The 26,220-nt window shown below is 45.1% G+C and overlaps 12 protein-coding genes across 12 annotated transcripts; 5 read left to right on the top strand and 7 right to left on the bottom strand.

Annotated features, from left to right (window-relative positions):
• Positions 1 to 12: 12 nt before the first annotated feature.
• On the bottom strand, positions 13 to 3,185 carry I203_102882 (uncharacterized protein; the record flags this gene model as incomplete). Its single annotated transcript, XM_019147159.1, has 11 exons — positions 13 to 142; positions 249 to 381; positions 442 to 688; positions 752 to 864; positions 918 to 1,324; positions 1,384 to 1,510; positions 1,563 to 1,641; positions 1,701 to 1,821; positions 1,882 to 1,958; positions 2,021 to 2,287; positions 2,343 to 3,185. The coding sequence occupies 11 exons, from the start codon at positions 3,183 to 3,185 to the stop codon at positions 13 to 15; spliced, it is 2,544 nt and encodes an 847-aa protein (XP_019003709.1).
• A 361-nt stretch (positions 3,186 to 3,546) lies between these two features.
• On the top strand, positions 3,547 to 4,299 carry I203_102881 (uncharacterized protein; the record flags this gene model as incomplete). Its single annotated transcript, XM_019147158.1, has 3 exons — positions 3,547 to 3,724; positions 3,810 to 3,976; positions 4,036 to 4,299. 3 exons carry the CDS (start codon positions 3,547 to 3,549, stop codon positions 4,297 to 4,299), a joined length of 609 nt encoding a protein of 202 aa, XP_019003708.1.
• A 300-nt stretch (positions 4,300 to 4,599) lies between these two features.
• I203_102880 (uncharacterized protein) lies at positions 4,600 to 5,719 on the bottom strand (the record flags this gene model as incomplete). The annotated part of the gene is made up of 2 exons (XM_019147157.1): positions 4,600 to 5,015; positions 5,101 to 5,719. The coding sequence occupies 2 exons, from the start codon at positions 5,717 to 5,719 to the stop codon at positions 4,600 to 4,602; spliced, it is 1,035 nt and encodes a 344-aa protein (XP_019003707.1).
• A 636-nt stretch (positions 5,720 to 6,355) lies between these two features.
• Positions 6,356 to 7,420, top strand: I203_102879 (uncharacterized protein; the record flags this gene model as incomplete). Its single annotated transcript, XM_019147156.1, has 1 exon — positions 6,356 to 7,420. One exon carries the CDS (start codon positions 6,356 to 6,358, stop codon positions 7,418 to 7,420), a length of 1,065 nt encoding a protein of 354 aa, XP_019003706.1.
• Positions 7,421 to 7,924: 504 nt separating this feature from the next.
• I203_102878 (uncharacterized protein) lies at positions 7,925 to 8,782 on the top strand (the record flags this gene model as incomplete). Its single annotated transcript, XM_019147155.1, has 1 exon — positions 7,925 to 8,782. One exon carries the CDS (start codon positions 7,925 to 7,927, stop codon positions 8,780 to 8,782), a length of 858 nt encoding a protein of 285 aa, XP_019003705.1.
• Positions 8,783 to 8,851: 69 nt separating this feature from the next.
• Positions 8,852 to 11,148, bottom strand: I203_102877 (uncharacterized protein; the record flags this gene model as incomplete). The annotated part of the gene is made up of 8 exons (XM_019147154.1): positions 8,852 to 9,215; positions 9,275 to 9,429; positions 9,512 to 9,864; positions 9,968 to 10,309; positions 10,406 to 10,475; positions 10,540 to 10,602; positions 10,695 to 10,895; positions 11,002 to 11,148. The coding sequence occupies 8 exons, from the start codon at positions 11,146 to 11,148 to the stop codon at positions 8,852 to 8,854; spliced, it is 1,695 nt and encodes a 564-aa protein (XP_019003704.1).
• Positions 11,149 to 12,250: 1,102 nt separating this feature from the next.
• On the bottom strand, positions 12,251 to 13,099 carry I203_102876 (uncharacterized protein; the record flags this gene model as incomplete). Its single annotated transcript, XM_065517200.1, has 2 exons — positions 12,251 to 12,386; positions 12,534 to 13,099. The coding sequence occupies 2 exons, from the start codon at positions 13,097 to 13,099 to the stop codon at positions 12,251 to 12,253; spliced, it is 702 nt and encodes a 233-aa protein (XP_065374018.1).
• A 1,704-nt stretch (positions 13,100 to 14,803) lies between these two features.
• I203_102875 (uncharacterized protein) lies at positions 14,804 to 15,486 on the bottom strand (the record flags this gene model as incomplete). Its single annotated transcript, XM_019147152.1, has 3 exons — positions 14,804 to 14,848; positions 14,916 to 15,122; positions 15,226 to 15,486. 3 exons carry the CDS (start codon positions 15,484 to 15,486, stop codon positions 14,804 to 14,806), a joined length of 513 nt encoding a protein of 170 aa, XP_019003702.1.
• A 705-nt stretch (positions 15,487 to 16,191) lies between these two features.
• Positions 16,192 to 17,608, top strand: I203_102874 (uncharacterized protein; the record flags this gene model as incomplete). Its single annotated transcript, XM_019147151.1, has 4 exons — positions 16,192 to 16,830; positions 16,946 to 17,245; positions 17,308 to 17,432; positions 17,509 to 17,608. 4 exons carry the CDS (start codon positions 16,192 to 16,194, stop codon positions 17,606 to 17,608), a joined length of 1,164 nt encoding a protein of 387 aa, XP_019003701.1.
• Positions 17,609 to 17,986: 378 nt separating this feature from the next.
• I203_102873 (uncharacterized protein) lies at positions 17,987 to 19,653 on the bottom strand (the record flags this gene model as incomplete). Its single annotated transcript, XM_019147150.2, has 6 exons — positions 17,987 to 18,419; positions 18,488 to 18,515; positions 18,615 to 19,194; positions 19,297 to 19,446; positions 19,523 to 19,536; positions 19,614 to 19,653. The coding sequence occupies 6 exons, from the start codon at positions 19,651 to 19,653 to the stop codon at positions 17,987 to 17,989; spliced, it is 1,245 nt and encodes a 414-aa protein (XP_019003700.2).
• Positions 19,654 to 20,011: 358 nt separating this feature from the next.
• On the top strand, positions 20,012 to 20,988 carry I203_102872 (uncharacterized protein; the record flags this gene model as incomplete). Its single annotated transcript, XM_019147149.1, has 3 exons — positions 20,012 to 20,059; positions 20,121 to 20,312; positions 20,434 to 20,988. 3 exons carry the CDS (start codon positions 20,012 to 20,014, stop codon positions 20,986 to 20,988), a joined length of 795 nt encoding a protein of 264 aa, XP_019003699.1.
• Positions 20,989 to 21,246: 258 nt separating this feature from the next.
• I203_102871 (uncharacterized protein) lies at positions 21,247 to 26,165 on the bottom strand (the record flags this gene model as incomplete). Its single annotated transcript, XM_065517199.1, has 15 exons — positions 21,247 to 21,418; positions 21,492 to 21,735; positions 21,804 to 21,897; positions 21,991 to 22,263; positions 22,350 to 22,654; positions 22,784 to 23,054; positions 23,125 to 23,596; positions 23,653 to 23,994; positions 24,037 to 24,176; positions 24,231 to 24,536; positions 24,597 to 24,762; positions 24,829 to 25,410; positions 25,485 to 25,819; positions 25,906 to 26,094; positions 26,148 to 26,165. 15 exons carry the CDS (start codon positions 26,163 to 26,165, stop codon positions 21,247 to 21,249), a joined length of 3,909 nt encoding a protein of 1,302 aa, XP_065374017.1.
• Positions 26,166 to 26,220: the final 55 nt, after the last annotated feature.

Here is a 26,220-nt window from a genome sequence, read left to right as displayed (position 1 = left end):
ACGTGTATCTCATCAGCACAAGGTGATATGTAAAGGTAAAGGCTGATCACAATCACTTACAAAAGTCTCATCACGATAATCGACTATCGCAGGCAACCCTTTATCTTTCCTACGTGACTTTTCAGCTGCCCACTTCTCGAACCTAACGATCACAATGCGAAAAAAGATAAGTCAGCTGTCTATTCGAATGTGGAAATGAACCATGCTATGGATCCAGCTGAACCACCAAACAGAGTCAAATCACATACCATTTCTTCATTTTAGCTCTACTCTTCTCATTTCCTACATTGACAGTAGCTATCATCTTCAGATCCGGTCCGGGGATCGATAAGGCGAAACATGTTAATTCCGTGAAACTTGAATGTTCAGAGTATGGTACGCCTATATTCAGGTAAGTCAATCAGCATAGACCACCAATCAGCTTAGAATGATAAGGCCCACCAAACAATTGGAAAGTCCTACAACTCCCTCTCATCTCCTTCAAGTCCTTCTCACTGAACCATCTAGCCTGATCACGCTTGATGACAGTATTGACATCAGGTAACATATCCGTACCTGCCGGCGGGGTATACGTCCATCCGGTAGGTCTAAATGCTAGTACTCGGTCGAAATGAGGGTGAAGTCGAGCGAGATAAGGTTGCATACGATCGAGCTGGATGTTTCCGAGTGGTAAAAGGTGGACTTGAGACTGTATAGATAATATTTAAATCAGCGTTAGAAGTCATATCCATAAGAGTGTTTTTAGACTTACCGATATAGGATCAGTACTCAGCATAGCATGCAGCTCCGGATCGGTCTGACAAAGCAGTATTCCTTTCTTCCGCGGGTCGCAATATATGGTAGTTCCTAAGGCTTTCGCGACCGCTGATCAAGATATCAGCTATAATCGTCGATTTCTGATTGGATTGGCAGCTAACCTTTGACGATCCTCTCTTTCCCTATGGAATACGTTCCCATGACCACCAGCGTACGCCCCTTCGGTTTGACATCATGGATATCTTTTAATTCCTCCTTCACATCACCATCCTCCTTCTTAACCAGCCATCCAGCCATCATAGCTTTTGATCTTTCGGCCAACTCTGAGGGATCAGGTTTGATCTCTTCTCCTTCTTCCGCTTTTATATATACTTTCGGTTGCAAAGCTTGGAAGTCAGGTGCATTCGCTGACATTCCGACCACCATATTCCGAGCTAAGGACGCACACGCGTTGATCACTTGCGGTTGAGGTGGGAAACAATATTTGGGGTTTAGGTAGGTCGTATCGAGATAGCAGGTGTGAATGGGTGCTCTTGCTATCGCGGGGTGAAGGACCATTTTTGGGCATCTGCGATACGACCGAGTCAGCTTGATACACAGCGTGTTAGACCAGAAGCAGAAACCTACGCTCTGAAATCTCCACAATGCAAATACCGGAATACCTTCTTGCTTCCCACGTAGGGTGATCTGAAGCCTGAATCGCCAGCATTGACAGTCTGTGGCCCTTCGAAAAGGAATATAGAGGATCCAGGACCTGTTATTTTGGGTTAGCTTGTTCGATCAGTAAGGCGTAGCTGTCAGCTTACAATGGTTCGCCTCCATGGGTGTTACCGTGACACCACCGGTATTTGGCATCTCGAAGGGTACATCATCAGGTAAACCATGCTACAGAAGTAGTCAGCTTCATGCAATAAGTCTTTAACTGCTATCTGTAGCTGACTTACCACCCATTTAGGTTCCACACCCAACATATGTACAATCAGGTTCGCGGTTGTCTCGGAGCAGTATATTGGACCATGTGTCCAGCTCTTTGATAAATTGGTATAATGATCCGAGTGAGCGTGTCTATAACAATGATTGCTGTTAGCTCTGTGACTTATCACGGATATGGACACAATGACATACGTCAAGAGGTACGCAGTGACTTTCGGTATCGCACCATACCTGAATGCATCGACAGCCACAGGCATTCCAGTCATGACCTGATGCCAAATGTAATCAGTTATGAAGGTCAAACCGGGGACCCCGGCAAAGCTGGACATACCTTATAAAAGGGGGCCTTCCTCCTTCCCACAAATCGCTTACCATCCCTCTTCAGGTCCGCTTCCGCATCTTTCCATTGATCTCGCTCCTTGTGTCCACTCATAAGCACTGAAAATGCATTTGGTCCTTTAGTGGGTACTTCAGGTTCGGGTGAGAGTGAAGGTTCAGTCGAGAAGGAGGCATATGAGGATATCGGACGAGACTTCTTTGAAGACCTGGGCGATGATGATGATGTATCAAGACAAGAATTGATATGATGCTGTGCAACCTAGGGAAACGAAATTATAAGCTGACGAATATCCTCACAGCACAATAGAGCTTACCGTATTAACCTGCCCTTTCAACGATTTCCCACAAATCGGACATTCCGAAATCTTCCCTCCTGATAGACCTTTCTTACCTCTTCCTCTATTGATGGGCTCAGAAATAACACTAGCTTCGTCATCCCCTTCGCCATCCTCTTCCATTCCCATACCTTCGTCTTCAGGTTCTTCCCACTCTTCCGTCATATCAATGTTCATCCCTAGATCACGCTCCTTAAACTGTTTACTGAGTGTTGCAACCTGTGGTGTTTCAGGTTCGATCGGGTCAGGTAAATCCAGATCTGTTGGTTCCACGTCCATATCTAAGCCTGAGTCATCATTCTCGGCATCATCGCCATCTTCCGGATCTTGATTCCGATTATGATCCTCATCCGAAGGAGGTATATCATCCTCTTCGTCTTCGTGCTCGATATTATGCATGTCTCCTACATTAATGACCTCAGGCCATGTAGTCGGTGGTTTAAAGTCTGGGTATCCAGGGAACGGAGGTGGTTTGGAGGAATCGATAGCTCTCAAAGAAGAAGGACCAGCTCCGGGAGATATATGGGACAATTTCCGTTTCCTACTGATTGGACTGGGTGGTGAAACCGGTAAGATATCTTCATCATCGCTGATGACGACTGGATCTTCGATTGATCCCACAAGTGAGGTCGCTTTTCCCTTCCCCTTTCTATCCTTCACTAAAGGCTTGATATCTTCAACTGTCTCTTTCTCGGAAAGTCCGTTCTTGGACGCGCTGGATGTCCGACGGGGAGTAGGTGTTTTGGAGAAAAAAGATAGGATGTTGCCGCTATTACTTGCGGAAGGAGATTGCTTGGTCGCTTTGGTTGTTCCTCTTGCCATACTGATGGGACTACTGACTTGCTGTCATGATTCGTTATAAAATATATATTTTCAGTGGTACGAGTACGGATGGGCAGTTGAAGATGGTAATATGTCCTGCGAGTAACTTGACGATCTTCGATGTAACTTCCAGTGTATGGACGATGGGCCAAGTAAGGAACGGCCATCCAGTCAACCGCCGCTGCTGTGTCACGTGACTCAACATTTGCCACCCGACCACGTTTTCATCGAAAAGTTGAAAGTTGAAATCAGAGCTCAAGCCAACAGTCCTCTTTGCTGCTCTCGTACAACCCAGTTTTTTGGGCCCATTTCCAGTCCATTGTCAACACTTCCCAGTTGTCAACCCCTAAAGAAACGCACCATGTCAAAGGCAACGCCCGTGACCGAGGATATCGAAGAAGTCTTACTGTCCGCTCGGTATGGCGAAGTGGACGAGTTGAAGGAGTTTGTAGAGAAGTTCGGAGCTGGACCATTAGCTGAAGCGAAGGATGAGAGGGGGAATACGGTGTTGCATATGTGTTGTGGAAATGGTCACATCGGTGAGTATTCAGTGATCATCTGTGTGAGAAGTTATGAGGTTGAGTAGGGGAAATTGGTCGATTTGCTGACCCCATGTCCTCTCAGATGTTTTGAACTATCTCCTTCCTCTGGTACCTAAAGAACTCTTATCGCGCACGAACGAAGCTGGATCACCACCCCTTCACTGGGCAGTATCGAATAACCACGTAGCCTGCGTCAAAGCTTTGGTAGAATTATCACAAGAACAAGGAGGCGGATTACTATTACTCAAGGTGAGCCCACTAACCCGACAATATGCTACGAGTCGTACTGATGATATATGCTTTCTTAGCAAACAAACGCTAACAAACGAGATGCATTTGCCGAATCGATATTTGCTGGAGAGGGTAAAGAGGAAGTATCAGGGTGGATTGAAGGGTACCTATACAAAGTCGAAGGTGGAGATGACGAAGAAGAACCACCAAAAGATGCTCAAATGGAAGAGGGAGAAGGCGAAGTCAAAGTGATCGAGGGTGACGATGTGGTGAAAGAAGAAGCTGAGAAGGTGGAAGAGCTAGTAGAGAAGACGGAAGGTGTGGAGATCAGGGAGAATTAGAAGACTATTAGATTCGCCATTGTATGTATAATCTCTGCATTTGCCCTCTTTTCAATACTAAACATACTCTCACTTATCATTGCTACTCACTAAGAACTCCATACGCGAGGTTTATTGTAGTCATCGGCCGTACCCACATAATGCTTAAGGTACTGACCATATGCAAATGCATTCACTCATTCTCGCTCCCTCTCGGGAAGCCGAGATACCTACGCTATTATCCTCACTTCCTACTCTTCCACTCAAAGCCATGCATCCTAAACAGCTATCAAGGGGTTTGTCTCCTCCTCATCGTCAATGTTAATCAAACCATCCATATCGTACCCTTCGATATTCGGATTCCGCTTGAGCAATGATCGCTCGTCTCGCATCTATTGTTCCCGGAGAATCAGGCTCACCAACCTCTTGAATTGAAGCCACAAAATCTGCCATAGTACTACGACGTTCACGTTCTCTCTGATATTCCTCTTGTTCTTGGTGCGTCTCTATAGCCTGTTCCACCCAATTCAGGTCGTCGGCTAATGTGTCTACACTTGACACACCACTGACTTGCGATCTCTCGACACCAAGAGCCTTTCTCAGGTCATCTTTGCTAGTTTTGGCAACATACAACGATCGGACTTTTGTCCTGTCCGATTCGATATCCCAAGATATTTCAAATTGATGTCCTATCCGCGATGTCTTGTACTCAAATTCAGGAGCATCATTGGTTATCGCTACAGGGATGGATGTCAGTTTGTTCATCTTGTTCATCTTCGCTACCAGTCAGAATGTTTTCTTTGAAACTTTCATAGAACGAACCGGGCACTGCTGATCTCAACGTGAATCCAATAGATCTGAACTTGGAGAATACATCGTCCTTTACCAATCTGACTTTGACGTCTTCGCTAAGCGAGGATAGACTGAAGCGATGATTCGCGATCAAGTCGAAGGTAACCTCTTTATCACTCTCGCTGTTCGGAGGGTTACGATACACGGAATTGCATATCCCAAAAAAGTGTTCCAAGTAATATTGAAGACCATGTACAGCTTCTAGAGAATTCTCGGTAACGCTTTTGGAAGCTTTATGATTCGTCGGTCGGTCCCAAATCTCACGACTGGTTGTCAACATCTCTTCGTCAATCTTCTCGTCTTCCTTGCGGATGGCGTTAGAGTGTAAGAACCAAGGGCTAATTGCCACTTTCAAGTCCACTCTGAAGCTATCTCGTAAAGTCTGACAGTCATCAAATGCAATGACTGTACGATCAGTGGGCAGTTCGACGGGCCGATCAGATGGTTTGAACAGGGAGATGCGGTGGGTAGGTAAAGTTGTGCTGTATGTATTTGGGCGGGGTTGAAGACTGTCTCCGGCTGATTGAGGGATCAGCTCTAGGTCGACATCGTCGTTCTGCATTGCATGTTGAGCCGATACAAAGGGCATCCCTGATGCGAAAACAAGTGGAAATATTGACAGATTTGCCAATTTGTCACTGCAAGGTTGCTATCCAGAAATGTACAGTACTGGACATAGGTCGGATTTCTTCATATTTTGGAAGACCATCTTGGGATATGTAGACAAGCCAAGGGGTATGGAGACAGCTCACGATGTCATTATGGGACAGGATACACATCGCTAAGCAAGAAAGGACGGGATCGAGTGCTCATGAAGGGAGCCACGCAAGAACCAATTATCTTTTGCCTTTCCGTTGATGCCTGTTGAGTTTGGAACTTCTCATATCGAATAGCTGTTCTATCGTATAAGTGGCAGGCTGGATATTGCGTCAAGTGCCGGCCGTCATTAGGCTCGGTCCTTCAGATGAGCCATAGGCCAGAACGAAGACCGGTCTCTGAGAAGTTGTGGCCTGGACAGTTTGACCACTGAAGACTTATTCTGATCCAGTAAGAGAGCCACCGTTGCCACCGGCCCTGCCTTGTGAAATGGACTATATTGACTGTAAGCAGTATACCTACGCTTAATGTCGCTTTCGATTTGTCTCAACTGTACAGCTGCCTGACAAGTGACCTAGCGTTTGTCATAGTCCATAAAATCGACCCCAGCCCGCAAAACTCCATCACAATGCCAATCATGAACGAAGGTCAACATTCGACCTTACATCTTGGGCTTGCAGGGATATATCCCTTAACTGAAGATAACAAAAAAAGTTACACCCATATATCATCAAGATCCGACTATCTCTCTACACATAGATTGACTTTTTACCATCATCCTCAGTTCGTCCCAGCCGAAAGTGCTCATGAAGATCGTTCAACTCGAAAACCCATTCTGATAAGCGATCTCGATTGTTTCAAGACTGGATTTCAACAACAGAGCCAATACGAAATCTCGCCGCTTTTAGTTCGCAATGCTCCTCTGAGACAAACCAGTTCGGACGACGAAGAGTCAAGGAGAGACGAAGAGCTCGACTGTACTGAGAGCGCACTGCATTCGATCTATGTCGTTGCCGGACCTACCTACGAGCTCAGTGGCGGTGAAATCGAAAGCAACTTTGTTGGTACGTCAACCCCAGCCGCAAGTACTGGCAATAAAGTCAAGGTAAAAATTCGACAGGAGCATTCGTTCACTCTAGATTCTCTGGCCGAGAGAGTACATGAAGGACAAATGAGAGAAATTATTACAGATATATTGTCGAGATTTTACACGATCGAACTAGGCATCAGATCCACGAGATCCATGATCCCTGAATTACAGAGAATAATGACCGGCGAATACAAGCAGAATGACGAATTGGTGTCTTTGCCAATTACTGCCTTTTCTGAACCCGATCATAAGCGGTATGATTGGAGCACGCAGAATGTCCATTCAAAACTGGATATTGAATTTCTCATCGATTCGCCCAATACCAAAGTTTTTTCGTTCTACGATAAGGATCACAGCAAGCAGGCTCTAACCAGGGTGTTACAGGATAAGAAGTTCATTTTGGATGCAGCTTCGTCGCTGATAATCGAGGCAGAAGTAGTGGAAGATGGGCAAAGTGAAGGAGGGCAGAACACCGGTCAATTGACAGACAGACCACTATCATATACAGAGTCCCTTCGTTCGAGGGCTCTAGATATCCAAGTGTATAACCAGGCTCAAGAGCTCGAGTTTGAAAGAGCCATTATGTTTGGCACTGGGCCGTAATCACCCGAAGAGAATCAGTCTTTGGAGTATGTACAATCCATATGAACCATTTTTTGAACAGTCGGTTTGGGCTGCTTGCATTGTTGAATGACGATTGGTGTGGTATCACTGAAAGGAATGATTGGAAAGTCTGAGCTGCAAGATTCGCTTGAAGCAGTTTGATCGATATTGAGGGGGTGAGAGCTTTATGACGCAAGTAAAGTACACCCTTTGAGGCCTACTAAGAAGCCGAGCACAGGCTTCCAGCACCGATTCACAGTCATCCTTCCATTTGCTATCGGCTTCTCAGACTGATGCAAGGAGATACAGTCCTATCGAAAACCTGAAACGAATCGTATCGTGGAGTGTAAGAAAGGACATTGGACTGAAAACTTCTCACTCTGTTGGCCACTCATCTCCTCGGTGATCGTTCACTACTTATAAATACTGCATACATCACATTGTGCCTATTTATGAATATACGCTACAGATCAACGTTCTCCCACTACAGATAACATCTAAATAATGTCACAATTTACTGCCTCTCCGTCAATTCTCCAAGAGATCTTACCTCTGAACCCCGCCACCCAAAGACGGTATCTAAAATTACTATCCCCCAGCGACAATACAAGATCAGATAAAACCCGACAATGGGGATCCTCGATGAAACTATCCTTCAACGATACCAAAAGCATCGAGCAACTTCCTTTCTTTCAGGATACTCTCCACCAACCTGCATCATTCGAGATCGATCTCTCAGGATTTACTGATGCAAAGAGATGCTCAGTGAGTGAAAATGTACTGAAAAGTATCTATGTCATCTCGAGATCGTCTGAGAGAATGGACAGTATGGTAAGCTTGAAGCCCTTAGAAGAAGACGCCGCATCATCAGATGATGGGGCATTGGAAAAACTCAGAGCTCCATACCCCAAGGCTGCTCAAGCCAGTATGACGCAGCGTGATGCCTTTACGCTCTCGAACCTACCCGAGGACATCAAAAGGCGGTTGCAAGATAGTAATATCCTTTCGAAGTTTTCAACTATCGAATTTCATTTCCGGACCAGATCAGATGGGTCTATCTTACCTCAACTAACTCGGACGTTACCAGAATACTACAAAACCCCTGAAACGGAAAGTGGACGGTTGTCAAGCTTACCTGTCGATAACAAGACTAATGAAGGTAGAGATCCGGACAACTATAAATGGGAGACACTGGATTTCACTTCTGAGGTTGAGCTTTGCGTAGATGTCAATTCGGATAGGACCAAAGTCCTGCCGTGGTACGATGAAGAGAGGACCAAGGAGACTATGCGAAGTGTCATGGGTGATTGGAAGAGTATACCGGCTGTCTCAGTCTGTTATGTCAAGGCGACTACCTCATGACGAAGCACTCGGTACACACAGCATCGTATCTATGACTAAGCATGCATGCATGATCTACTATAACAAGTCTTACAAATCACCTTTACCTACACCTCCAACCCATTCTCTCAATCTATGTATCACCTGACCAAGACCTTCAGTCTGTATTCTATCTAAACAACCTCTACATGTCCTCCTGAAACCTTCGAACGCAGACAGCACAACAGCCAGTATAGTCGATATCGTCGATGTCGATGACGTTGTGTCTGTCTCATTCGCATTTCCCTCTATCTGCCTGATCTTCTTCTTACTTCCCTCTACCTCCTCTTTTTGATGGGCAGCATAGATTTGTCTAAACTCTTCTACTGCAGCTAAAGATTCGCTTATTCGATGAAGGGTATTGAAGAGCGCCACTACCTCTGAACGCTGAAGTAAGTCAGGGTTGATCTTTGGGCTGAGCGGGCGATCCAAAAGTCAGCGAAACAACTGTGTATAGGAAGAGTCAATACTCACTCCAGAGCTTTATCATCCAGTTCAAAGAGAATCTTTAAAGCGGTACCTATACCTGATACTTGCAATTTACCCCATAATCTACATTTATCGCATCCTACGCAATCCATTATCCTCGATACGTTCCTGAAGTGAGTCTTGAACTGTTCTTTGAGGATCTACACAAGGAGCGCAAAGTTTATCAGCTACTGCTTTGCAATTGAATGGTCTATCTAAATCATGACAGGTCGAACCACTCACGGGCGCATCCTCACTCCTGAAGAAAGAACCCTCATCGAACCCTTTATCCATCTCACCTTGACTTGCCAAATCTAAGATCTCGTTGAATCTCTGTTTCGACAATCGATCACTTTCCCTGCCTGATTTGACGCCAAGTCCGATCGTAGGTGCAGTGGCGATATCATAAGCCCGGAGGTATGGTGCTGCTCTAGCTACAGCTCGCAGCAGTAAAACCGCGTTGAAATAGACATTGGATAATCGCTCGGGGTGGGTGGCGAGACGCTGGATAAAACATTCTAAATTGGGTGCCCATTCGCCTGTCGACTGGTCGAGGTAATCGGCACAGATGTGGATAGAGATAGATGCGTGAAGGCCTAGTTGTGGGACAGCATATGATTTTAGTGGACACTCTTATATAAATCTTCCCTTGCGAGATTGAGGAGATCAACGATGACGAGAAGTGGAAAAAGAATTTACCAGAAACAACTCTATAATAAACTTTCTTCTCCTCACACAATTCTACTTCACCCGCACTAGCCGCCGAAGGATGTTTGACCATCTCTGTACCCCAACCTTCACTCAATTTACTGAATCCCCAACCTGGAACCTGCTCATCATTGCTTTTCGATATTCCCCCTGCACCCAGGACAGTATCTGCAATTTTCGTTGTCTTTTCCGATGACGACGACGACGATAAGGAAGCTTCGGATAAGCCAAAACAGTTTTCTTCATATATCGCTCGCCAGACGTTATGTGCTGAGTCACCTGCATAGCCTGTGAATCGCTCGGGGTTCAGGGTGAGGTCGATATATTGGCCATCTATGTTACCATTATCAGCAATGTTGACTCGACAAGTGGTATTGAACAGAGAGCGGCTGAAGAAGGGAGATTATTGTGAGGAGATCCCGTACTCACTCTGATCGGCATCGTCTTCAACATAACAGAAATCTTGTTCTTTGAAGTAACATCCTGATACTCCCTCGTCCTACATGGGGACTTGACATTAGTGCATGCCTAAAAGAGTGGGAAAAACCGATACGTGGGCTCACCCCTGCTGAAGATACTTTGATCTCTGATAAAGCCTTTGCCCTCCATTTCTCGGGTATATCATCCTACAAGGGCGAGGAAAGAATCAGTACACACCACTTCTTGTCCCAGATCGAACCTGACTATCCTCCCAGCTCTCATAGGCCTGCTCACTCACCTCATTAGCCTCCTCAACTCCACAATTCCTATTCATACAAAACCCATTTTCGTGCCAAAACGGGCACTCCTTGTACAAATCCACTTTGTAATGCTTGAAAAAGGGGTATGAGACGAGTTCGTGTATCGTGGGGAAGAGTTTCTTATTCAGGGATTCGATGGTCTCGTATAAGCAGTGAGTGGATTCGATAGGGCCTGAGGGCTACGGTGTAGGGGAAAAGAATGAAAGGTCAGTTGTCGTTTAAATTTGAAAGAGCATCACGATGAAGAAGGGAAACAGGACAGCCATAAGACCACTAGCCACTCACACTGCAATACCCTTCTGATTTACCTTCCAATACATTCCTAGCTACTTTACTCTCAGGTTTCAGAGAGTCTTTACCTGTCAGACCGGCACCATTGACCAGTGCTGTCGAAGAGGATGCGCTGAATGCTAGTGCGAATGGCACTTTCATGCTGTATGTGGATGAATTCAGGATGGACTGGATGGAGTGTGTGGGTGTTCGCTTGGGTCGATTTTCTGATATAAACTCGTAAAGTTAATAAATGTTGCTTTTGTTTTATGGGATATAAACCTGTCTGTTCGTGTTTCCTCTAGCTGTTGATCTCTAAGTATGCAATACGATGACTGAATGATGATGCTGAATAATACTCTAACTCTGTCGACGTGTCCGAGATTATTTGTGTCGTTGTCGATCACGGAGGTGGAGGTGGTCCACCGGAATACAACCCCGGATCATCTCGGCGGCAGTACCCGTGAGATCGCCCATGTACTCTTAGCTTTCTTCGTCCGTGTCATGCATTGTTCGATCCAAGGTGTTTTCGGCTGAGGGTAGATGGTGAGCAATGCAGGATGTGTAAGGAAGAGTCAAGTTGTACAAGTTTGACATGAAATTCATCCTTTCATATATAGTCATAATTCTACCTCGTAACTTGATTATCCTTACCCTTCCTTCCTTCTTTCGTTGAATCGTTATATAGTATGGGAACATGATGAGTGGGAGATGAACATGAATAGGTAAATACAAATAAGCTGAGTTGAGATAGATCCTAGATAGGTAGATATATACACAACATGATCAGAATAAAATAACGGAAATCAGCATCCCCTATCCGCTAATTCCTTCGCCGCTTGTTTGTTCATTTCTGTCAATCCTAAGGGTAATGTTTTGCTGAGGCCCATAGAGTTTTGGCTGATCAAGCGGAAAAAAGAAATCGAAGTGATCATAAACGAAGCGAGGAACGGAATCGATCGTATTTGAGTTTTGTTATATGAAACATTTTGTTATTGTGATGATATCCAGTTTCAGTTGGATTCGTTTTTTTTTTTGGTTCGGTGATGATGAGTACGTCGTCGGGTAGAAAAGAAGCGATCATTCGATGAAGTGGTCGGTATCAACATAGTGATGGAGTTGGATGATGCGGAATATCATGCACAATGCGTGTGAAGAGGATGAAGTGAAAAGAAACATCAACGACTACTCCCCCACCAACACCCCAAGACATGAAGTCATCGGTTTGTTATTCTTCGAATGACCAGCTCATGGAAAGTGTTACTCACGGATTAGGACCTATGCCCACATACACCGTCCAATTTGATGGAGGTTTAGGGATATCTTTCTGCTCAGGCTGGGTAGCGTAATAACCGGTTCTCGACATGGGGTAGATCTGCGGCAAGGCTGTTATCTTCGTCCTAGATAATGAATACAGAAACATAGAGAGTCAGCATATATTCGATATTGAGAGAGAGCGTACGTTATAGGTTTTAGGCCAGGGATCATAGATGTAAGGGTACAGAGCACCGGCGGAAGTAGGTGCCGCTCGTCTCATGATGACATACGGGGACCATCCGTCAGGAGGCTTACCGGGCCATTCTGCCATAGCAGCTCTTGCTATTCCAGGAGGGGCCTTGTATGGGTAAGGCCAACCCATATATCCACCGTATTGTAATGTGGGAGCGATGTATCCGTCATTCGCCCATAATCCTCCCCACATCGCTTGAATACCAGCTTGCTTCTTCTTCATTTCTTCTTCTTCCTTTTTAGCAAGAGCTGCTTTCGCTTTCTCATGCAGAGGCTTTGCTAACTCTTTTATGAATCTGAATCCTTCAACCGTTTGGGCTGAATCCGCTAATTTCCCCAACTTCTCTACTAATCCCTCCAGTTCTCCTTCAGGCATTTTACCTAATATCGTTAATGCTTTATAGTTGTGAGGCCAATCTAACTCCAATCTAGCCTTAAGCACATCCATTATCACCTTCTTAAAGTCGTCGTTCTTAGCCCACCTCTCAAAATGAGCCAGCTCATTGTCCCCGGGTCCGGTCTGTCTGTTCCCATTGGTCTCTTTCTCCACATAATCTCTGACCATGCTTTCGGTATCGTTGACCCAAGGACTGAAAGGCATCATTTTGGGTGAGGTGATATATGAGGTTGAGTGGCAAAGTTTGGTTTTTCAGTGAATATGACCGATAGGTTATGAATAAGGAAGGTGAAGACGGTGAGGTGTCGATTGCAAATTTGATTGTATATATAATTCTCGGAAAGTCGTGTTTCGTCGATTAGGGTGGCGACCGAATATATAGGGCAATGCGGAGAACGGAGAATATAAGATAGCGATACACACATACGTCAGTTACAGTCCCTATTCCTGTTCCAAAATTTCGCGTAGAATATTGTACTTGACTCACTTTGATGATGCCGGGATGAGCGGGACACCCCGTGACGGACCAGCAAGGGAGGGATAAGAGAAAGAGTCGATGTAAGAGGATGAGTAGTATGGATGGTATAACCGCGGAGTGACGGGTCGGAGGACGGGAGGAGCGTCGTCGGACCAGTGATTCCAAGGCAAGCCCATTTCGTATGGTGGTGGATCTGATGGGAGATAAGGAGGTGGAAGCTTACGAAGCTTGTTACGACGACGACCGAGTATGGTGGCGAATGAGTACTAGCAGTGTCGACGAAGCGAGGCGTGGAGGGGAGTGGGTAATATCGTCAGCTCAGCTTGAGGATTAGAGCGGTGTAGGGTGAAGGCGGTGTGGACGTTAGAGTAAGGTTTCGTTAATGATTGATGATGAGTCGTCAGGTCACAATTATAGAATGATAGGGAAGGGCAGTGAATAGTTCAGGTTAAGGAATGAAAGACTGATGAGGAAGAAGGAAAAGAAGAGAGAGAGAGACGCGAAAAGGGAATAGCAGGTGATCCTTATATACACTTTCAGTTTTTTACCCTTGATCGTAGATAAATCCGACACGCTAAAAGTCAATGCACAGGCCATGGGATGACGGCTATCAGCATGGGGTGGCAAATGATGATACCGTAGTACTCTCCCATCAGTACAGCAGATGAGTCAGCATTTTAAGCATTCGGTACCGATAGCATGGCAGTCGAGTCAGCTCGTGAACAATACTGAGATGTGGAAAAAGAGAGGAGAAAAAAGCAGATCTCGATGGAAGCATAAGTGATGATGCGTGTGTGTATGTGTGTGTGGATGAGAGTGAAAAGTGGCGTAGATGAAGAAAGATCCTCGCTATTGCATCTGCATCTTGTTCCCATGGCATGTCGTGTTATGTCCTTTCCCTTAATCTCCTGGTTGACTGTATCGACCAAGACAAAAAGAAATGTGTTCTATTCTCTGCCGGGTTTCTCCGTCCTTCTAATCTTTATTATTGTGAAACAGCGCTAAGAACATCGAACTTGTAGAAGCACGTCATTTAAGCATGCCTTGATTGGTTGATGGAATGACAAACCGGGGGTAACAGGTCCGAGATACGAAAGGAGGGTCAGTGAGTGCGAGTGAGACTAGTGATCCCCCTGATTGATCGCTGTTTGTCCAATCTTCTTCCCATTTTGCATGCGAATTGCAAATTCCGTTTCTTCTAGGCTGGTTTGAACATGATCAGCAGTGGGACATGGCCGACGCATGTTACAGTCGATATCATGAAAATCAGATGAGGAAGACAATCATCATGAGGGCGCAGTGTGAGTGTGTATCTCAAACATGAGGGGTGAGTAAGCTTCAGGACAGCCATTTCATATCATGTCTTAAGATCGTAGAGAAAGATCTTGTTCTTCTTGTTCATCCAGGGAGCTTATCGTAAAGTACATGCTCGGCTAAGTCTTCTTCACTACATCACCTACACCAGGCACTTCACCGGTCTATCGCCAAACCTCATCAATGTCAGCGAGGTACTACCACATCCTGGTACGGGACCGAGTGACCTACCACATCTTCTACCTTCACTTTCTGACCTTTACTTAACCTCTCACCTAGATGTGCCCACACCCCCACACCCAATCCTATAGATGCACCACCAAGTATCAAAGATGGTAAAGGTGCTCGTCGGAGGAATAAAGCGGGTATCAACATTGCTGAGAGTGTTGCTGATATTATAGAATAGTCATTCGATCGAGTTTGTTGGGTATCTGCTTTCTACTCCAGCAAACAAGTATCAGTGAATCGTTCTCATTAAAGTCCTTATCTTGAAGACACCTTAATAACAATTGAAACGAAGTGAGAAATCTCATAAACTCACTATCCTTATTAACCTATCTCTCACAGCACTTTCCCCATACCCTGATCCCGCTCCAGCCACAGCACCGACTCCTGTCCAAAGTATCGAAGTATGCATCAGACCTCTAACACTGAACGGTCTTCTTCTTAACACCAGGGTTCTAGCTAAGTATATGGGAGGTACGATCATCGAGGCGAGTTGGGCATAACGGAGGGACGAATGGAGGAGGACCTGAGTCTCCGCGGGGTGTGAGGAGAATAAGGCGGTATTGGACGATGACATGCTGATGAGCAGGGATGCAAGGATAGCTGAATTTTAGCGATGAGATATAGGGTTAGGGCTGGGATGTGAGTTGGTCTCAAGATGGGAAAACATTACTTGCTGTAAGGGGTCTTCGTATTCGTAAGTTACTCTGTACTCTCGAAAGGAATTTCTTGGTTCTCGCTAGGAATGACGTATCATCATGCACATCAACGGCGATGGCCGCCACAAGTAAGGGGAAATGATGATATCAGCACTTCTAGACTCATCCTTCTAGCTCGGTTGTATTTTTGTCTTTGTCGTTGTTGTTGTTGTTGTATACGAATGGAAGTTGACATCTCACGACTCACTTGCAAAGAGTAGTCATCCCAGAAGATTGCTGCTAATGCCACTCAGGATCTAGGGCGAACACGGTATTGCCTTTTTGATCAATAAGATACATCTCTTATCAATGTCTTCACCATGTTACGGTCGAATTCTTCCCCATTCTTCAGACCTTTCAAAGGGGGTCGATCCACTTCTCCTACACCACTCTCGCACTCGCACACACACTCACACTCTCGTCAATCCTCTCTCCTCAAACATAACAATAGGCTCCCAATCATGACGTCTCTCATGGTGGGGTTACTGTTTCTCATATCCCTATTCTCTCATCCGGACTCATCGATATCCCATAAATTTCAAATACCCGGCATACTACCTTCCAAAGCTTCTCATCCTCCCATCATGCAGCTCATAGATCCAGTCCTCTCATCAAGACTCAACTCGACATACGACCAATATCTCAAATATTGTCCTAATGGTGCTTTACCCATTCACTCAAATCCATCACTCACTAATTCTCAGAAGATACGATATAACACCCTCAAGAAAAAGGGAAAGTATATGTTGGTTACCAATACCCGACAGATACAAGATCACCTACCCGATTTACTCAATACCCTAATTATACTTCTGGACTACTTAGGGTATGATCAACTGTATTTATCGATCTTAGAAGGACCTTCATCCGACTGCACCCCTCAAATAATTCAGAATGTCTTAATTCCCTTACTACGTTCGTTGGAAGTACCAGATAATCAAGTTAACATAGTAACGGACGAACCCAAGATTCACTGGTCAGATCATAATAGAATAGAGAAAATATCTGAACTTCGTAATAGGGCTTTGGAACCTCTATGGCTCAACTCCAATTGGAAGAAAGAAACACGAAGTGTGGTATTCTTCAATGATGTTTATCTATCTGCTTCAGATGTGTTGGAATTGATATATCAACATGATAAGAATGGAGCGAGTATAACGACGGGTATGGATTGGTGGAAGAAGAGACCAGAGTATTATTATGATATATGGGTAGGAAGGACTGTAAGTGTTCATTGTTCTTTTACGACACAACGTATTATAAACGCATAGACCCGATTGACTGCAGTGGTAGTGAGCTGATCAATGGATATGTGGCTGGTTTCATTTGGTACATCAGATCGATACGGGAGATCTTTTTTATCCAATAGATAATCCATGGTGGACCCCATCCTCAAATCTATTCCATAATTCTCCAAATTCCAAGACGAAGTATAACAAATTACAACCATTCCAAGTTTACTCATCTTGGAATGCATTAGCCATCTTATCGCCAGAACCTTTCCTATCACCTTATAACGTGCGATTCAGAAGAGGTGATAAGGAGAAGGGAGAATGCGCTGCTAGTGAATGTACGCTAGTAGCTAGTGATTATTGGAAGGTTGGGTTTGGGAAGGTTATGGTAGTACCGAGTGTTCAAGTGAGTGGTCATGTCTCATCCTGGTGAAGGAAACTATTCGGGACTGACCGAGTGATGTTTAGTTGGCATACGAAAGAGACGTAGCATCAGATATACAAGTCGACTTGATCAAGCAGAAAGGCGATTTAGGCTGGATAGATGGTGTACCGCCTAAACAATCGGATGATAAAGTCGATTGGATAAACAAGTGAGTACATATACTGTTGTTACTCTGACTTTATGGTATATGGTAAGGTGCTGATCGAGTTCGAATCGTCTTCAAGACCGCCAGAGAAAGTACGTTGTCATCCCTGGCCGGAGACGAACGGTTTAAGTGCGAATGTATGGGAAGAGACTAGATGGGTTGATCCTTGGCTTGACTAAAAGTTTAGATAATAAAATTGATGTTATGACGATATGATATGATATTCTTGTAAATGCAGGACTATTAAAAAAGGACGAATCAAAGACACTGTAGCCATTTGGTTTTCCTTCTGCGGAGAACAGACAAATTCACAACATTCATGATTTCATCAGGTCCTCAAATTACTGATATCGAATGCTATTACTTCAAACACAAAGACAAGAACAATTCTTTCACACAGAGTCCCTATTGATAGTACCAGTATACTCACAAAACATTCCTGGTCCTTACCGGACCGTCATAAAAGGTAACTCTCACAACTATTCTTGCTCCTTTTGTCATTTGTTTCTCTTTTCTGGCAACGTATTGTTCTGTAAACCACACATGTCGATCATATCCTACCGGCGTCTCTTATACGCCCTATCATCCTCTTTCACCCCTACTCCATTGTGATTCCTCATACCAGACGGTCCGGAAGGTATATTTCTAGGACCATTCCCATTAGACCTATCCCGTCTATCTCCATCAGGACCTCCTCTTCCAAGACCAGATCCAGGAGTATGCCGCTCATTCCGATTTTTATCATCCCTATCTCTATCTCTGTCTCGTCTAGTATGGCTAGTGTGACTTCCCTCTCTGCGATGTCTATCACGAGGAGGATGCGAGTGGGAATGTGAAGGCCGAGTAGGAGTAGAGGCATTAGATGATATTGGGTGTTTGGAAGGTGCGTTGAGGGTTGCCGAGGATGGGATAGGACCGAAATGGGTTTTGTAAGAGGATAACTCGGTACGAAGGGATTGGACAAGAGTGAGATGATGGTTCAAGTCGGAGCTGTCGGGATGAACCATCGTTATTGGCGTTAGCTACGGTCCCCAGGAAAATCTGAAAAGGTAACTGACTCTAATGAGGATATCACTTTTCTCGAATCTAGTTACACAGAATCAAATTTAGAGACAAAGCATCGTACTTCACGAAGTGATACTCCCAGCTATTCAATGATGAACTAGTAATGCTTGCCTAACTCACCTTCTAAAGCTTTCTCCAGCCTCACTTCTAAATCCTCTTTCCTCCCCGATTCTAATATCATCTCACCCAATTCTTCATTCTCCTTAATCAGCTCTTTGACCCTATCCAGAACCTTCTCCAAATCAATTTGTGATAACCCTGATGCTGGCGGTACCACCTTCTTTGAAGATTCTGCTTCGGTACCACCCTGTACGATAGCAGCAGAAGGACTCGGTGGGTTGGGGACGCTCGGAGTGGAAGGTGGCATATCAACGTCCAAAGTCACTTTTGAGGATGTTGCCAATGAGCTTGAAGATGCAGGCTGGGGGATGGGAAGGGGAGATGGTATAGTAGGAGGTTGTGAAGTTTTGATCGTACCTCTTGTAGGTGGATTGGGACCTAGGAAGGTATATCGTAAAGCTTGATTATCCCTCGTCAATACCGAGATGTGGGTGCGTAGTACTGCTAGGACAGGTAGGAGAGAAGGAGGTACTTCAATAGTTTGGTTGTTAGCAGAATTGAGATCAGGCTGAGTGGTAGATACGGGGATGGTGGGATGCTGAGGAGAGATTTGCTGAGTTTTCAGAGAGGCTATTTCAGCCTATCGATAATAACATAACCAGGTCTATCAGTTCTATATGAAATTTCTTGGTGTTTCTATACGCTGTTGATCCGATGTGTGGATCAGTAGATTGATGCTCACCATCAACTCATCCCTCTCTTTCTCCAACTCCAAAACTCTTTTCCCCAACCTCACCTCATTAGCACTGGGTATAGCCTTCTCATCGATATTCAACTGTATATTGGAGATATTCGGCAATTTGACTGCAGGAGGTTTCTCGGGACTGCTGAACTGTTATACAATATCATCAGTAACCTCTTCATATAGTATCCTTCTTGAGACACCCAATCAAATTGCTGGATCTCACCTCGGCATCAGGATCTATAGTTGATAATGGTCAGAGTAAGTTACGAGTTCATATGCCTTGCAGATGTTTTGTGTAATATGTGATATCTTACTGTCCGGATCCCTCAGGAGATCTTCAAAATCCTCGTCCATCGTGTCTACCCTTGATGGATGGTATGTCAACCGCAGAGTGATATCTTGCTACGAACGTATAGAAGCAGAAAGACACTGCAACCCAACATAACTCTACAGCGTAGTACGAGCACGCACAGACAGCAAACCCTCTCGAAACACGTGGCACCAATGTGGAGTCCCGCAGATCCACTTCCTCCACCCAAGAGAGTCGCTCGAAAGGAGGTGAGTGATCAACGAGTAAATAGGATATCTATCAGTCTATCTTCGTCTTTCAGCTTGGTCACAAACAGTACAGAGAGCGAAATCCCCTACTAGACTATTACACCGAGGCCTGATTGGAGAAAACTCGCATTCTGAGATTGATCAATCAACAGACATGAAGATCTACGCTATCAAGATACCTGATCAACCGATCCCCAACGAGGTCAGTCCCTCGACCTACTCATACATCTCGGCATAAGCTGACTAATCAATTTATGAATCAGACCTTTGATAAATTACTGCTGCTAATGGAACCACAAGGTCGAGAACGTGTAAAGCGATTTCGCCTGTGGGACGATGCGTTACGCTCGTTAGTAGCTAGATTAACGATGACTTGGTATTTGACCGTTAAGGGGTTATTGGTGGATGACAAGTTACCGACGTTTGGGAGGAAAGGTAAAGGAAAACCTACTTTGGTGAGTTCTGAATTATCGATGAAAAATGTATTCGGACCGTTTATCTTCTTACTCTCATCAAATTCATTGATGCCTATGCCTACATCTGTGCTGAAATGATCCGTTCTCCACCTTTTTCTAGGCCTCACCCACCCTCAACCCCCCTTTGGAATTCAACAACACGCATGAATCGTCCTACATCCTCTTCGCAGTCCTTCGATCTCCCTTACCCCTAGCTTGCGTGGGTATAGACATCATGTCACCTGTATCTGATCCAGTGGATACTCAAGAAGGTATATTCGATCAGCTTACGCTCATGGAGAAATTATCCCTGGCAGGAAAGATGAGTGATCAAGAGAGGAACAAGAGATTGATGAATCTCTGGACGCTGAAGGAAGGATATACGAAAGCTGTTGGAGAAGGAATAACCTTCGGCTTAGAGAGGATAGAAGTTATATTGGATGATCAGGGTGATGTACAGTGTGTGAAAGTTGATGGGAAAGATTCGGAGGATATTGGTTGGAATTATAAGTTGGGGAACGTAGAGGGGAATAGATGGGCGGTATGGTGGAGAGGTGATGATACTGAGGAAGAAGGAGGGGTGAAATTTGTTGATGTGCGGTGGGAGGAGTTTGAGAAGCCGTTGGTGGATCTGGTAGTTAAGTTGGGATTGCAGAATGGACAAGATTATATATAATACTTGCAAGATAGTACAATTGTGTAATGCCCAACATGTACTATACTGTACGTCTTCAGATACGACTGTTCGTTCACACAAATCATTCGCACATCTGAAGCACGACTGCGTTCCAATGAGTATCCAGTCACTTCACTTCAATATATACATGCTTCTATCTAACGTACAATACCCCATTCACCTCATACAAATCGACGATCATTCACCCAACTCTACGTTCTATCACTAGAAAACCAACACTTTCCTTCCTCACAACATTTAATGCATTCCACTTGCAGCTTCCAATATCCTGACCACATCGCTTCTATCAGCAGGTTCCTTCTGTCCACTCCCGCTGATTCTTGAAATATGTTCATGAGAGTTGGAACCATGTATGATTTTTTCTGATTCCTCAGGACTGAATAAATTGGTGTTGAGGAATTTCTGAACGCTAAAAGAGACGAAACAAAGATGGAGTTAGTCGCTTTGCAATAATTCCAGATTTAGTTTATCTTCAAGCTTACAAATCCCCATCGATCCATCCTGCCGTATCCCTCTTGACCAACGAACTCCCACCTCTCCTCCAATCTTTCCATTGGACCCCACCAGGTCCTTTCCTGTACTTGTCTAGATTCCTCTGCAGATCATCTAAAGTTTTGGTAGCTGATGGAGTCAGTTCGCCGATTATGCCCAATCTCCCTGTGGAAGTTGAGAATAGTTGACTGGGGATGAGGACGTCTGAGGAGGAGGTTGGAGGGGCCAGTGAACCTAGAACATTGCATCAGGGACGTAAGCTGATGCTCTGCGTATGCTATCGAGGCGAATATTTAGCTTACCTGGTACGAATCGAGCGATCTCTTCATGTAATCCAAAGGAAGCAGCTGTTTCGATTCCTTCTTTCAGTCTGAAAGTGAGGATGTTTGCATAACCCTTTAACGTGTTATTAGCTTACCGGTCTGTCAAATCTCCGACAAAGGCTTCTGATCGAAAAGGAGGTTCTGTGGTATAGTCAGAAGTACTTACATCTCCAATCACAATACCCTCACCACCATCTTTAACCCTGCCCATCGCCGTGACCTGATGAGTCGCCAGATCCCTCGTATCATCATATATCTTACCGCTACCCTCATCAATGCTTAGTACGATTATACTTCGCATTCCGTCTCCTAGCACCAGACGATCCTCGTTATCGATATCGGAATGTACGACAGTAAGGTGAGAAGCGAGGAAAGCAGACGAGAAAGATGATACTTCCGTGAGTGTAGGTGGATTGGGAGAGAGTCTATTGATCGATACCTATTATTCAACGATCATCATTGATTAAAATTCAGTCGATTCCGGATGAGTACAACCGGATTGATTCGCAGTGGATGGCTACTTACCTTACTTCCCGAGGCAACAGCCAAAAACCCATGAACAACCTCCAAATCATATATCGGTCCCTCAACGGTCTTCTCAACCACAACTTTAAATTGCCATTCTTGCTTTTCATTTTGTGTTATATCAATCAACATCAATCTACCTTGTTTGACATTGATATAACTATCCTCATCATCATACTCGTCCTTATCCTCCTCGTCAGAAGGTAAGATGGCCGTTCCGCCGCATAGATATTTCTTACCGTTCAGTAAGACGGCTTTGAGGGAGGTTATCTCTTCTCGTGATTTCAAGGGTAATTCAGACAGGGCTGCGAAGCAACAAGAGCAGTCAGCGATACATCCTAGCTTTTTTTCGTCCGGACGAAACCAAAGTAAAACCTCGATAGAGGATCTGAAGTCGTCCAACTTTGAAGACGAGATGATCAGGTTATACTTACGAGTCAGCGTGTTCGAATCCCTCAACTCCATCGAATTGATCTGCAGCACCTCTCCATTCTGACTATCCATCGTCTTCACTATCACTCCGTCGACCAGTAAGTTCTCATTGTAAGCTATCAACTTCGTAGCGGATCTATCACCCAGATCGAGCGTCTGGACAGACAATTTCTTGAGCGAGTTGATTTTCGTCAACGATATCCCGGTTGAAGATGCTAAGACCAGAACCTCGCCGTGGGTGGGTGAAGATATCGATGTCGAGGCGATTATATCCTATAGACGAATTGAGTGCATATTCAGTCTCAATGCCTGTTCCTAGAACCGGAAGGGAAGGGTCACCCACCTTCCTGTTAACAGATGAGAAATCTGTTCTGTCCCCACTCTCAAAAATCACAGACATCCTCTCGCTCAGCCCTATACCTATCACCTTGTCATCCCCTACAACCGGTCCAGTGGTAGGACAGATACTTAAAGGTCTGTTACCCAACGAAGACGATTTCCTAGATTTGACGACGATTTCATTATTAGGTCCAGATGGCTCGAGATCGTAAATTACCAGAGATCCATCACTTAATCCAGCTAATAATTGGATACCGCTCGTTGATGTTGAGCTTGAGCTGAACGGTCTGAGGTGGAGAGAAGAAGGGAAGAATTGTTCGTCGAGTGTAGTTATACCTGTTGATCCCGATAGAATTTGGGCCAGGGTAAATAGCAAGGTCTCGTTGGTCCATGTACCGATAGCCAGAACGGGTGAAGGTAGAGCTGCAGATTGGATGACTGAGACGGATGATATTTCAGAAGCGACATTGATCGAGCTGCGGGTCAGAAGACGATTAGCTACGCTTCGACGTGTAGTTACCAGCTAACTCACGCGACGAGATTCAAGCCATTCGGGGTAGCTTCAAATAGGCTCACTTCACCACCGCGCTTGGCAACCACAACTAAAGACTCGTATACTTGTGCGGCGATGATTTCCGAATCTTTGTCCAAGTCTATTGATCCGGCTGACAGCCCGCTGGTCACATCTGACCATAGCGCGATGCCATCCCTGGAGACTTGAACAAGTATGTCTGCACCGGGCACGATGCCAGCTGCTATAGTTGGTGTCGATGAGACCTGTTCGGCGGTTTCGATCAGACTTATCTCCGGGTCCATCTGAAGAAGCAGAGTAGTAGAAGATGTCGAGAGCAGAAGGCGCGATACTCTGCTCCAACTGTAAGCGATTGACTGAATCTTTGGTGTGCGGGCAGCTCACCTTGATGAATCGGTCAATGACCAGACCCTCTCCACACCGTCTATGCCTTCTACGTTCACAACTTCCTCTAAACTCACGCCACTACGAACAATCCTTAATGAGTTGGTATTAGATGCTCCGGAAGAGATTACAAGGTGTGACTAGGAATACATGTCAGCTGTGTTCTGTATCAGTCAGAGAACGAAATAGCTCACCAATCCATCGCCTTCCTCGTGTACCGCGCAGAAATCCTTGACAGGAGCGACGTTCATCCATCTTTCTTTGACGTCGACATCTCCCCGCCACTCATTACCTTGATCTTCATGTACCACCGTCCACGATCCTTCTTCAGCTTCGTCTCTCGCTTTTCCTTTACCTTTTCTGGGTCCAAAAGGCGAGGTCGAGTGCTGAGCGGTCTCAGGCGAAGGTAGTTGTATTTTCAGGAGGGATGAGTCTCCAGCGGCGGATGACAAGAAAAGGTATGATGAGTCGAGATACGTCAGAGACGATGGTGGTGAAGCCTAATTTTGATTTCAGGAAAAGCTGGACTGACTTACAAAACTGGGCAGGAATCAACTTACAGTTCCCACTTCCACCTTTCTCACTCTAACTGTGCCATTCTGCCCAGTGGCACCTTCAAGTATACCTTGATTCTTCTCAAACTCCCATCCGATAGCTGTCAATCTACCACACTCGTCTCCTATGATAGCACTTGCTCCTGTGGAATGAGCTTCGAGTATACTTGCACTGCCAATCGACCAGAGACAGCCATCAGCTCAATCCTGGAGATTTTACCCTGTTCAGCTGACTTACGCTAAGACCGTACCAAATCCTTGTCTAACCCTCCAGACAGGTCTCAATTCCCATCTTTCATTCGCCGAATCGCCAATCCCTTTGGAGTTTATACTGGACTTCCTTCGTTTATTCGTCGTACTTACCAATTCAGTTTGAGGTGACCTTCGGATATTCGCACCTCTAGGACTGGTTTGCGTGTTCGTACCCGAAACAGCTGATAACCTTCGTAATGCCTTTGGTGATTGTTGCGTCACACCTAAGTTGTACAACACACCATGTTCATCACCTATGACCAATAGTGAATATTCCTTTTCACCTCCTGAGGAGGAAGGGATAGGCAACACTCGTCTGGCTGCTGGGCAGGAGAATGGAATTTGGTTGAAGTCTGTTTCCTCGGTCAATGTCAGGTTCGAGGAGAGAGGTGTAATCACATCGACAGGTCTTGATAGATCGTTGAATGAATGTGATGCTAGGGATAATGTACGAGCTTGGAGTTGAAGATCAGAAGTAGCTGACAGCCATAAGAACGATACGATCGGTCCAGATGATATTGAGGGAACAGGTAAAAATGATAGGTGAAGTAAGTTATGTTCTCGTATACTACTCGCCGGTAATTAGTACATCCAATGTCTATTTCGAGAAGAGATAATCATCAAGTTTGGTATTTTACTTACTTGATGTTGAAGTTATCTTTCAAGATCAACCTCTTGCCCTCATCTACCATATTGACATCACCAGTCGTACTAACCCTTCTCTTCTTGGCTTCTTTATCTTTTTCTATTTCTAATTCGATACACGATAGCAGACCAATCCAGAGGCTTACGAGCGCTACATTCTGATGAGCGATTACGGATGTGAAGAATTCTGCTTGACGGAGTGTTGGTGTGGGCGGAGTAAGTTGTATCGAGGAAGTAACGATCAATGAGGGTGTAGGGGAAGTAGAGTATGTCAAGAGCAAGAGATGGGCCGATGGAGGCGAGAGAAGTACAAGGATATGAGATCGTGCGCCCTATGGTCCAAATCATTTTCCATGTCAGTGCCACTCGAGAAAGGACGGCCTATAGAGATCGAGTCTGTATCGAGTTCATGACTGACCTCAACTTCTACCTTCTCGATCCCAACGATGTTCCCCCATACTTCCAGCTCAGTCTGATATACTAGACCCTTTGATCCCACATCCCATACTTCCACCCGATCCGGCTTGGCAACTATCAATGAAGTGGAGCCTGACCCCGTGAATCCTGATACTTTGAGAGTATTGAGGATCGGCGTAGGTGTAAGTGCCTACGTGACAGTTGATCAGCAGAGCCATGTGTGACGGTGAATGCTCAGCTCACCGAAGCTATATACAGCATTTTGGGTCACTGATATACTCTCTGATCGCAGTAATGCTGCTACAGGATAATGTAT

The sequence above is a fragment of the Kwoniella mangroviensis genome (assembly GCF_000507465.2).
Source record: "Kwoniella mangroviensis CBS 8507 chromosome 1 map unlocalized Ctg01, whole genome shotgun sequence".
Taxonomy (NCBI): domain Eukaryota; kingdom Fungi; phylum Basidiomycota; class Tremellomycetes; order Tremellales; family Cryptococcaceae; genus Kwoniella; species Kwoniella mangrovensis.
Note: the sequence above shows the minus strand (reverse complement) of the source record. Positions and strands in the feature narration are given on the sequence as shown.